Source organism: Emys orbicularis, chromosome 9 (genome assembly GCF_028017835.1).
Source record: "Emys orbicularis isolate rEmyOrb1 chromosome 9, rEmyOrb1.hap1, whole genome shotgun sequence".
Classification (NCBI taxonomy): Eukaryota; Metazoa; Chordata; order Testudines; family Emydidae; genus Emys; species Emys orbicularis.
The window spans coordinates 65322578-65334880 of record NC_088691.1 but is presented as its reverse complement, the minus strand read 5'-3'; the positions used below and the strand labels follow the sequence as shown (position 1 = coordinate 65334880).

The 12303-nt window shown below is 41.8% G+C and overlaps 1 protein-coding gene across 1 annotated transcript in view; it reads right to left on the bottom strand.

Moving 5' to 3' along the window:
- CLSTN2 (calsyntenin 2) overlaps positions 1–12303 on the bottom strand; it is a 385405-nt gene that overhangs the window by 126525 nt on the left and 246577 nt on the right. The window contains exons 3-4 of the mRNA XM_065411406.1: positions 11797–11992; positions 9281–9489 (exon numbers count right to left, since the gene is read on the bottom strand). Coding sequence (XP_065267478.1) covers positions 9281–9489; positions 11797–11992 — 405 coding nt within the window. The remainder of the gene's footprint in view (positions 1–9280; positions 9490–11796; positions 11993–12303) is intronic.

The following is a 12303-nucleotide window of genomic DNA, read 5'->3' as shown; positions in this document are numbered from 1 at the left end:
TCTGTCCATATGTAAAATACCTGGTTCCTTCCAGATCAACCAACCAATAACACTCAGGAAAGGTATACTCTAGCCACCCTTCACTGTAAATACAGCTTTACGAACCTCATCTAAAGCCCATTGACATCTCCTACTCTCTGCTGGATCTAACACCATCTTCTGGTCCACATCTTTGTGGGTTCCTTCAGTTTGTGCTAAATTGAATCCTGCTGCGCAAGCTCCCAGTGAAATACCTCACCCATTATTAAACCCTTTTCTTATGATTAAACACAAAAGAACACAACACCTTGTTGAATACCTGCAGCTAAAAGTGTGACTTATTTCCTGTTTTGCTTTCATCCTTCCTTAACCCCTTCCCCTCTAATTGAGGGTGAGGGTGTACACGCTTTACAGAAAGGGTAACAGAGCAGTGGAGTGACTTGAAGGTCAAGCAGCAAGCTAGGGACAGGATTAGAATGCAGGAGTTCCTTGATCTAGACCAGTGGTTTTCAAACATTTTTTCTCGTGACCCAGTTGAAAAAAATTGTTGATGCCTGTGACCCAACGGAACTGTGGATGAGGGGTTTGGGGTGTGGGAGGGGCTCAGGGGTGGGGCAGAGGGTTGGGGTATGGGGATGAGGGCTGCGGGTGAGGCCAGGAATGAGGGGTTCAGGGTGTGGGAGGGGGCTCTGGGCTGTGGCGGGGGTTGGGGTGCGAGAGGGGATCAAGGCTCTGGGCTGGGGGTGCAGGCTCTGGGGTGGGGCCAGGGATGAGGGGTTCAGGGTGCAGGAAAGGGCTCCGGTTTTGGGGGGGGTTCAGGGCTGGCTGATGGGACTTTTAATGGTCCAGTTGGCAGTGCTGACCAGAGCCTTATATTCCGCGACCAAGTACTGGGTCGAGACCTGCAGTTTGAAAACCACTGTTCTAGACCAAGAGTCCTGTGGCACCTTATAGACTAACAGACGTATTGGAGCATGAGCTTTCGTGGGTGAATACATCCAACGAAGTGGGTATTCACCCACGAAAGCTCATGCTCCAAAACGTCTGTAAGTCTATAAGGTGCCACAGGACTCTTTGCTGCTTTTACAGATCCAGACTAACCCAGCTACCCCTCTGATACTGTTCTAGACCATTGTCCCATGCTGAAATGTATTCCGATATTCAGAACACTAAATTCTTCTATCCAATAAGAATGAAAACTCAAACATACACTTCTCAGTTGCTTTTTGGCATTACGAGTATCAGAAATGCACTCTTTTTTTTAGAATTCACGTTGCTTAACTAGTGCTTCCTTAATGGGAGTTCGGTGCATTGGGGTGTCATTAAAACAACTAAATGTCAAGGCCCAAAAACACAAGCCCCTCGGAATGGTAACAGGGAAAATTATTAATGAAGTATTCACAAACACAAGGCTTTGGACTTGGGAGTGACAAAAGTCCCCTGAAAACCCCATGTTTGCAGCGGATACAGAAATGTTGATGTTCAAGGGCCATAGTGTGCTCTCCGAACCCAAGTAGATTAATAAATAGAGTTGGATGAACTACATATTCTGACTTATAATACCAAAATATAAAGATGATGAATTGTTAAATGGTAAGACTAAGATGAGCGTTGTTAGTAATATTTTAATAATTTATTATTATGGATAATTTAGATGAGGTAATGGTTAGGCTAAAGGTTTGCCTGGTATGGGATGTTTTGCCATTTCTTCTCCTCTTACATAAAAATTACTGATTTGCTTAAAATAACATTATTGCTGACAGGATAAATGTAACATTGTGCTGGAAATTTTGAGAAAAAAAACCAAATCCACACAAACCTGAAATGACAAGAAACCCTTTTACTTGGAAAAACCAGGGGCAGGATGACATGGAATAGAAAGACAGAAATGGTCTAAACAGCAAAAATTGTGTAAATTGGAGGAAATGTATAAAAAGACTCAAGTGAACAAGGCCCAAATTGGTGAAACACTGGGTCAGAAGCTGAAGGAATGGGACTGAAGGACCAGACCAAGGGATCAGAGGAGATGACAACGGCCATCATAGAGTGCAGGAGAACTTCCCTGTGCCCCGGAATGCAGTAACTTGGGTCCTCTATATAATCTATTTATTGTCTGGCATAAATGTGTTCAGACACTATAAGTGGTAATTCTGTCTTAAATTGTATAAATAAAGCCAAAAATTGATTAAGCCTAAAATTGGGTGGACTCGTAAATCAGTTTCCCACCATTACATCCCTAATAAGTGCAATGTTGCCACTATATACTTACTTGCACATTTGTTATCTGTTCATACTTTGCTTACTGTCTGAATTTTATTATTTCTTTCCTGCATATTCCTTTGTGTATGCTTCTTTTGTTTTCTATCCCATTGCTTTACTCCATGATATGTGGAGATAATTCTCAAGACATTGAAATTGACTAAATCAACATTAGCAGCCTACAGGAATTTGCTTGGGATGATAGCTATAATGAAATACAAATACATTATAATGATTTATAAATCTCAGAACACAGTTATCTTCTATGATTTGTATTTCATTACAGTCTTCTAAGATTTGTACTTCTAACATTCTGAATATTTAGGTTTTTTATTTTAGAGGTCATTTGAATGTCCTACATATTACTGGCTAGTTTACTGGTCTAATTATTCTGTGTATTTCTGTTATATCTGCAGTTTGTAGCTTTATGCTACTTTGTTATTTTACAATTTAATCAATGACACTTTTTTTTAATAAACAAAGGGGGAACAGACAAAATAATGAATGGTTTACAGAAGATAAAGTGGGAATTTCTGTTCTCTGTCTCATCCTACACAAACAAAGGGATAGTCAATTAAACTGAAAGGAAGGAAATTTAAACCTAATAGAAGTAAATAATTTGCCACATCTTCACAGAGAGCTCATGGAACTCACTGCCACAATATACCATTGAAGGCAAGCAGAGAATCCTGGGATACGTACTTGAGATGGTTAGCCCATGCCACCGCTGCTACACTATTATTATTTGTGCACTACCTTGATCAGTGCTAGCACATGTATGTCTACGTGAGCCAGGAATCCCACCACCAAGCTCGTAGTTTAGAAATAGTCTCTGCTTTTGTGAGGCATTTTCAGATTTTTATATGAAAAGTACTATAAGATATGATTTAGAAAGCTCTGCAGCTTGTAGCTGCCTGTTGGCTTATTGTTAACTTGACTCTCCACAATGTAGTCTCCATCAGGTCTCATGTCCTTGGAGAGAACATAGAATATGGGCTGTCAGAAGAAGATGGGAATTTAGTGTTAAGACGTCATGAATTCTGTGTGTGTGTGTGTGTGTGTGTGTGTTTTAAATCACCCCCTCTGTTCACTGCCATTAAAGAGTTTTGCTTCCTCACAAGGCATTATTCTAATACTTAGGGTGACCAGATAGTAAGTGAGAAAAATTGGGACAGGGCGTAGGGGGTCTTAGGTGCCTATTTTAAAAAAGCCCCAAATATTGGGACTGTCCCTATAAAATTGGGACATCTGGGAACCTTATTAATACCCAGGATTCAGGCAGGTTTGTACTCATGGCAATTAACCCGTGTTTCTGCTGCCACTCCCCATGCTACTGCAGCTAAATTACTTTTTTTAGTGTGCTAGCTTGACAAGCACTAGCACAAGTATGTCTACATGAGCTAGGAATCACACCCCATGCTCGTAATGCAGAGAGCTACTTGTTTATGCTAATGACAGATTACAACTCTCTGCACTGGCACACGTCTGCTGGTTGGTGCTTTGGGAGGCTGGAGTGAAGGCTTTTCTTATGCCTAGCCTCACAGACGGTCACATCCTGTCCACTGTAAAAACTTCTTTGTGCCACTCTGGCAATGCAGAGCAGATTTAAAGCTGACATACATGTTTTTGTTTTTGGCGGTGGTGTCGTGCCCCAGTTTCTCTCTATTGGCTGCATAGAACAGAGGTGTTCTCCAATTTGAAAGCAAAACAATGATTTTTCATGGGAACAAAATATTCAGCTGTTTCTTGAATTAGTCAGGTACATGATACTAGGGCTGTTTAAAAAAATGAATCCTCTGCAATAAGTGCGCATGCTGCGGTGTATTGCCTGGCAAAGCTATACAATGGTACAGATCCAAGTGCTACGGAATTTTGTTTATACTTTTGTGAAGATCGGCGGTTGTACTTCCTAGATTGTAAAACAGCATCTTCTCTGCACAAAACCCAAATATTTGGGCTGAGTATAATATATAGGTTTTGTTTCTTAGGGTCTGATCCAAAGCTCATTGTAGTCAATGAAAAAATTTCCATTGGCCACACTGAGCTTTGGATCTGGTCCAAAAAAAAATAGCTTCTTAAAAAAAAAAAAAAATCCCCCCCTCCTTACCATTAAATATGTGAAACACTCATCCCTTTCATATAGGGTGACGAGATGTCCCGATTTTATAGGGACAGTCCTGATTTGGGGGTCTTTTTCTTATATAGGATCCTATTGCCCCCCACCCCCTGTCCCACACTTGCTGTCTGGTCATCCTACTTTAGTAAAGCATGACAACAGGTTTATCCATTAGAACTAAAATACAGTAACTCCTCACTTAAAGTCATTCCAGTTAACGCTGTTTCATTGTTACGTTGCTGATCAATTAGGGAACATGCTCATTTAAAGTTGTGCAATGCTCCACTCTTACGTTGTTTGGCTGCCTGCTTTCTCTGGAGCTGGCAGCCTCCCCACGTTTCCCCCCCGCCCCCCCGTCCCCACAGCGCCTCCCGCCCTCCGACAGATCCCGCGGATCAGCACCTTCCCGCTCCTTCCCCCGCCTCCTGCCCGCGGCAATCAGCGGGCTTGCGGCGTTTAGGAGGCAGGAGGGAGGGGAGAGGAGCGAGAACTCGGCGCGCAGGTTCCCCCTCCCTCCCCTGCCTCCTAAACGCTGCAAGCCAGCTGATTACCCCGGGCAGGAGGCAGGGGGGGAGGAGCGAGGACTCCGGCATTCCTCCCCCCTCCTTCCCCTGCCTCCTGCCCATGGCAATCAGCTGGCTTGCAGCATTCAGAAGGGAGGGGGGAGGAGCGAGGATGCAGCGTGCGAAGTAAAGGGGGAGGAGATGGGGGGGAGAAGAGGCGGGTCAAGGGTGGGGGTTTGGGGGAAGGGGTGGAGTGGATGGGCCGAGGGTTGAGCCCCCTGCCCCCGGCAAAATCAGTGCCTGTGCTTGCAAGAACAGCAAGAGGAGCAGACGGACAATCCACCCTCTTCCACTCTCTGACTCCACCACCTCAACCAAGCTTCATACTCAGCAGTGATGATTGTAGTATTAAATTGTTTCTTTACAATTGTTTAAAACGTATACCTGTATTAAATTGCTTGTTTGAAATTGTTTAAAATGTATATAATGCCTTTTGTCTGGCAAAAAAAAAAAAAAAATCCCTGGAACCTAAGTCCCCCCCATTTACATTAATTCTTATGGGGAAATTGGATTTGCTTAACATCGTTTCACTTAAAGTCGCATTTTTCAGGAACATAACTACAACGACAACGTTAAGTGAGGAGTTACTGTATCTGGACACAGTTTGTACATTAAGCAAACCTATATGTGAACTTTTAATTAGCACAACACACCTGAATGGGCACAGTTGCAGATATTGCCTGGATCTTATTTAAAGCATCCCACAGCTAAATAAATAGTGGGGCATAGATGCTAAAAGTAAGGGGTTCTGGGGGTGATGCTGCACTCCTTGGTTTGAAGTGGTTTCCATCACATACAGGTTTTACAGTTCAGTTCAATGGCTCTCTAGCACCCCCACTATAAAAACTGTTCCAGCACCCCAGAACATGGGCTCTACCCTGAGCCCAAACGCCTACATGGCAATTTTTAGCCCTGCAGCCCAAGCCCCGTGATCCTGAGTCAGCTGACCTGGGCCAGCTGTGGCCATGCCGCTGGTCTTTTTTTTCCAGTTTAGACATACCCTTAATGTCCTGTTCAGTAAGTCAAACTCCCTTAGGGCTTTCAAATCCCAAAGAAGAGGGGAAGGGGAGATCCCAATCCCTGGTGCTAGAGCAGCCTTCACAAAGCCATTACCAGTCCTGGCACAGCTCTCAGCCTTGCTTCCTGGTGCCACATGCTTCTCTTTGCCTACCAGAGTCCTTTAAACTGTTCCTCCACTGGGAACATACCATGAGCCTGTTGAGAAGAAGGGCCCCCAGCCCAGTATTGCTCTACTTTCCACCCTAGTTCAGTGTGGGGCCTGTATACCCTGTCACATGACCCAACAATCCTGACATTCCTCCTTATTCACACCAACCATCCAAGTACCACACAGCTACTTGTTAAACCACTCTCGAAATATAATGGATAAAAACTGAAACCTACAGTATTTCTTAATATTTCAAACTGGGAAAATAGAAATCAGTAAATCTGGCAGAGTTGGAGGGAATTGCATGCACATGCCTATCTCGCTGTCTAAAATCCCCTGTTCTAGCACTCTCTCTGATAAAAGATTATGGCGCCAATTGACTCCCATTTACTTAAACACAATCATAATCATTATGATTACGCCTCCATATGATATCCAAAATGCTTGCTATAATGGTATTATAAGGGGGGGGATTCCCCCCCATGCCATTTACATTTTATTGATGCTAACTGGTTATTATCTTTTGATGCTCAGCTGTGCATTATGTGAAAGCAGCACAAATAAAGACAAATCAGTTTTGAACAGGGGAAAGGTTTTCTCTAAAGCATCCCAGCATGAAAATGGCTGCTAGGAGAAGACAACAGCTTTCAATTTGTAATTTTGCCAAAAATCAGATTAAACTTCAGAAAAAAAAGTGCTCTCCTCCTAAACACAACATGGATTAAATGATTCTGTGGGGAGAGATAAGTTGAAGCTTACACACAACACATTTGTTTGTAGAGTTTCTTCTGAGCACAGACATTAACATTTTTTAAAATTACTTAATGTGAAGAAAGTATTTTTTTCCCAAGATCAATAGCAAAAAGCTGATAAAATGTAAATGGCCAGGCATGGGTGTTTCTTGAAAGATCTCAGCATGATGTCTCTCATGACCTTAGGGTAACACAACTGCTCAGTTTTCCATCATAGTTCTTTCCCCTCAAGAACGCAAGAGGTACCACTTTTGATCCACAAGGAGATATCAGAGTGGATCTGCTGAAATAAGCTACTCGGAGAGCTGCTGGTTTGTATTATATGTGCAGGGGGGAAGTCTTCAAAGTGTTTTAATGTGACCCTGCCACCCCCAACTCTGGTGACAAGTTGCTCCCCAGTGTGAAGTGGACTGGAAGTTGCAAGAAGGTGATAAGCAAGCAGGGCAGCCATAGCTAGGGCTGCGGCATATGGAAAACATACAGTGTTTTTTCCAGCATAAACTAAGATATTTTTTCATAAAACTTGTTTTTATATCAGCAAATATGTATCAGGAAACCAGCTTAAACCTAGATCTAGAGGGTGAATTAGTGCTTGCCCAGAGAAGTCTTTATTCCTTATTACTCTGCAAGGAAGTGGGCTTCAACTCCACTCACCAGGGACCACCACTAGAGAGGTGAATTAGTCATTCTTCCCGCTGATCCACGCCAGGAAAATTTGGGCTATCAGAAACACTGGGAGCAGGTGCTCCAGTCAGCATTTAGACCTTGATTCAGCAAGGTTCTTAAGCATGGGACTAACTTTAAGCAAATGAGTACTCCCCTTGACCTCAGTGGTATTACTCCCATGCTTAAAGTTAGGTGTGTAGTTAAGTAATTTACTGAAGCAGGGCCTTAGACGCCAAGTTGATAGGCACTGTGGGTAATATTTTCAAAGGCACTTAGGTGCCACTTAGGTGTTTTTGAAAATGGGATTTAGGAGCCTAAAGTACTTAGGCACATTAAAAACATATTAGTCTTTGTAAACACCTTGGATTAGAATCCAAATTTAGGGGAATGGAGTTGAATTATTTGATAAATTGTTCCTCCTTCCTGGAACATTCTATTAGGCCTTTAGTAATGTGTAGGTCAAGATTATGGTAGGCAAACCACTGCTTAAAGCAGGGATGCACCACCCTCACTGGAGATCATGGAGGCATTATGCCTGCCTGCTACACTCTTCCAAAGGGTGCACAGTGTCCTCCCCTCTCTTCCCTGCACACGAGGTCATCTCTGCTGGCTGGTGCAGAGAAGAGCGATGGCCATGTCCCCAATTTTGGTTTTTCCACACTTCTTTGGGAGGCCAGCACCAGTAGTGGCATTAGCTTCACACAGTCCTTTTGCCCTCTTTTCCCTTTGTCCCCTTGTTAGTCACAATCTAGCCCTACATTTTTAAAAAAATTATAATAATAATGGCAGGATGAATAATGCAGCATAATTATATATACAGAACACAGATTTTTGTTTATTGCAGCTAGACTGCTCATGGGACAGCATATATCTCAAGGAGACAAAGCTGCATGGGGTCCAAATTGGTTTTATCATGAATATCACCATAGAAGAACTCAGAAAAAAATGGCACATAGTAGGCTCAATCTATCACTGCTACAATGCAAGCCTCAGCAAAGCTATCTTTAAAAAAATGATTAAATCTAAAACTAGAATTTCAGGCCCCTGGTAAACAACCCTTACACTTTCCCCCAAGATCCTTCTCCCACTTGTGCAGCAGAACCAGTGCGGTTCCACTGTATTTGTGGCCCTGCACTTTCATCGAGATGAAGGCTGGATCTGGCCCTTCATGTCTATGTTGTAGAGAGATTTTAAAACTTACCTATAGAACACAAAGTAGTAACAATACATAGCACTGACTGGAAAGATCACTTTTCATCTTCAAAGTGCCTTTTCAGCATTAACTAAAGAATTCCCACTATCCTAGTCAGTTAAGTAAGTATTATTAGCTCAGTTTTATTGAATGGGAAAGTAAAGCAGAGAGGCCAAATCTGGTTTAAAAAAAGCAGAGCACGTAGTTTCGTGTAGCAGCATTTCCGGCATCCCACAATGTTGTACAATGAGTTACCTACTGGTACCGCACTGAGTCTACAGGTGTGGAAGTATTTAATGCAAAGACTCAGGCACACAAGTAATAAATATTATTTCAATTTAAATTTAAATCCTCAGCTGGTGTAAATCAGGGCAGCTCCATTGTCCACAGGAATTATTTAGTTGGGGATTGGTCCTGCTTTGAGCAGAGGGTTGGACTAGATGACCTCCTGAGGTCCCTTCCTGATATTCTATGATTCTATGATTCTAGGACCCACTATTCAGCAGAAATCACTGGAGCTATACTGACATACACCAGCTAAAGGCATGGCCCAGAATTCCTAATTGTATCTTGCCCAGGACTCACCGTTTCTGTCAATGGCAAAAGGAATATCGGTTGTGACAATTTCATAATTGCATATCTGGCTGTACTGCGGAGAACAGTCCTCATCTATGGCTTCCACCTGCAATATACTGTCATAGATCTTTCCCTCTGTCACTGTGGCCTTATACGAGGTCTCCTTGAAGGTAGGTGCGAACTCATTAACATCCTTCACCTGGATATGGACCACTGCCCTAAAAATATAGAAACAAAGAATTTGGAGAGAGATATCCATTCATCTTGACTTCAACTGAGATGTCAATATCTGTTCATTATCCAAACACATGACAGATTAACACCAAAGATGGCATGGAAAATAAAAACCTATGTACTGTGAGTAAAGTGCTCTTGTATCATTTTACTTTGTGTTTCATTTCCATTTTTAATTTGCACTACTTAATACTTTAATATGACATTTCTGTTAAGAAAATGTGCAACAAAGTTATCATGGGGAAAGTCTAATTCTCCTCTTGCTTAACACCAGTCAATGGAATCAGTCAATGGAGTGAATCCTTTGTAAAAAAGAAAAAAAGGGCATAAGAGGAGAATCAGGCTTAAAATGCTCTCTTAGACACTGATTGCCTGAAAATATAGATATCTTGAAAAATCCCTGTTACTAAGTAAGCACCTTCCTTCCTTTCCAGGGCAGAAGTTAATTGTTTATCCACTCTCTAAGTCCCTAAAATACTGCAGATTCCATGTTCATTTCCCCAGTTTCTTACATGACAATTAGAGCTTGTGAAAGGTGCTGCATTGAGAGCAATAATGGCTGAATTCATCTACAGTATTTAAAAAGTCATACATGGGCACTGGCAGGGACATCTTTCTCTTAATGCCATGTGACTGCGCCTGAGCCTTGTTCTGGAAGGCAGTGTGCCTCAACCCTCCTCAGAAGGGCTCAGCTCTAGAGATTGGGAGAGTAGTTCAAGCTCCACGTTGATTCAGTGCTTAGCTGCTCCAGTGACTGACAATTATACAGTGCACTGTCAGCAAGTGTGATGCTGAATTGTTGTGTGATGTGGATATCTGTTATTAGCACCTGAATTGGGAGCACCAACTCATTTCACATATAGCTAGCCACTAATCAACCATCTTCATGATTATTACTTAAATTAGAGTAGACTGTAGCAGGCCCAGCCAAGAGCACACCCCCTTTGTGACAAGCACTTGACAGTTATACGAGACAGTTCCTGCTGAAAGAGCCTACAATCTGAATAGACAAGTGATGGAAAGGATAAAAGAGGGATAGAGAGGTGAAGTGACTTGCCCAAACTTATACAGTAGGTCAATGGCAGAGGCAAGAACAGAACCCCAGCTTCAGTTCAGTGCTCAATCCAGTACACCACACTGCCCTAGTCACAACTAACCAGACCTGGTTTTGATCACAGCCAGACCACAAAGTCCCCAAGTCTAATAACTGCTAGACTGCTACTGAAGTTTGAAAGAGAGACCATAGCATTTCATATGAAACTCCTAAAATTGTTATAGTGAAAAAATTAACTGTGACTTGAAACTTGTTCAATTTGAAGGTTGTGCCTTAAGAAAAACATTATTTAAAAAAACACCCACCCCCTCCCCAAAAACAGATCATGATGCTGCTCACATTATATTGTAAAATAAATTCTTAAATTCCTGTGCATCTGATCTAAACAAAAGGGTGCATTGCAGCTATTGCTGGTTTGTTTAAATGGCTCATACAGTAAATTGGGCAGTTTATATGGCAATTTTATTGTCTGTACCAGGGCAAATTTCATCTTTAGTGACAAGTGGTTTCATGTATCATACAAAAGGCAGCACCATATCTGGGGCATTGGTTCTATATTGTCTCAGTAAGGAGTGCCACCTATTGACCCACCAACAACACTGCTTGCAGCCTCCGAATCTTTGGAAGATTCCCACCAAATGCTGAGCCAGCCAAGTCTGCTGAGCTTCCAGGGGCTAATAAAATCTCAGTGCAAAGGCAATAAAGCTGCAGCATATAAATGAAAATAAAAATGGGTGATTTCCCCCCCCCCCAGTAGCTTTTCTGTACCATTTGAAATTGTCTGAATAAAGTTAGAGAAAAAATAAATTCAGCATAGTTTGGTTACATAAATATCAGTTAATTCTAGTTTCCAAGGCTCTGATTATCTGATTTAGCTGATCTGTTTAATGTGGGAAAATATTTAGTATGGAAAAAATAATTAAAAACCATTATTTTACTGTAGTCCATTTGATCAGTAGTTCTGTTAAAACAGTTCCATTGAAATTACTGAAAATCAGGTCAATTGGAGTGAAATGTTTATATATATATATATATATATATATATATATATATATATATATATATATATAAAAATATAAAGACACCAACAATGAACAATCAATTCCAGTGATAAAGCATTTTGTTTCCATTTGCTTCCCACAGACTATAGCATTAAAAGAATCTCTTTCATCTGAACTGCATCTTGGAGTAAATACATGCCACAGCCAATGCATTTTTTTCCCTTATTGTCACTCACTTGTGAGATTTCTTCCAGTTTGTTCCACTAGGTCCTGCTCCACAGTCGTATGCCTGGATGATGAATGTGTACTCCTTCTGCAGTTCACAGTCAATTGGACTTTTTGCTCGGAGACGACCTTCTCCAGATGTCTTGTTTAGCACGACAGCTTCAAAGGGCATTTCCTGACCATGGATTTTAAAAGCACAGATCTCGCCTGTAAAGAATAAAACACAGGAAAAAATTATTGTTGGTTAGAACTGATTCAGACATGTTTGAGTGACACCTGATGTGCTGGCAACCACCTGTATTTCACAACCTGTGACAGATAAGTGACGTGGACTATTCGCTGAATAACATACCAACACAAACTACCAGCTGAAATAAACAGAACCTTATGTAAATGAGCGAGAGGTAAAGGGACAGACAGAAGGAAAAATAGAGAAAGTCTTTATACTAGGTCTCATCCTCTTTACATTGTTATTCTTTCTTCTGACACCAGCATTGCCTCTGTGCCAAGTGGTAGCA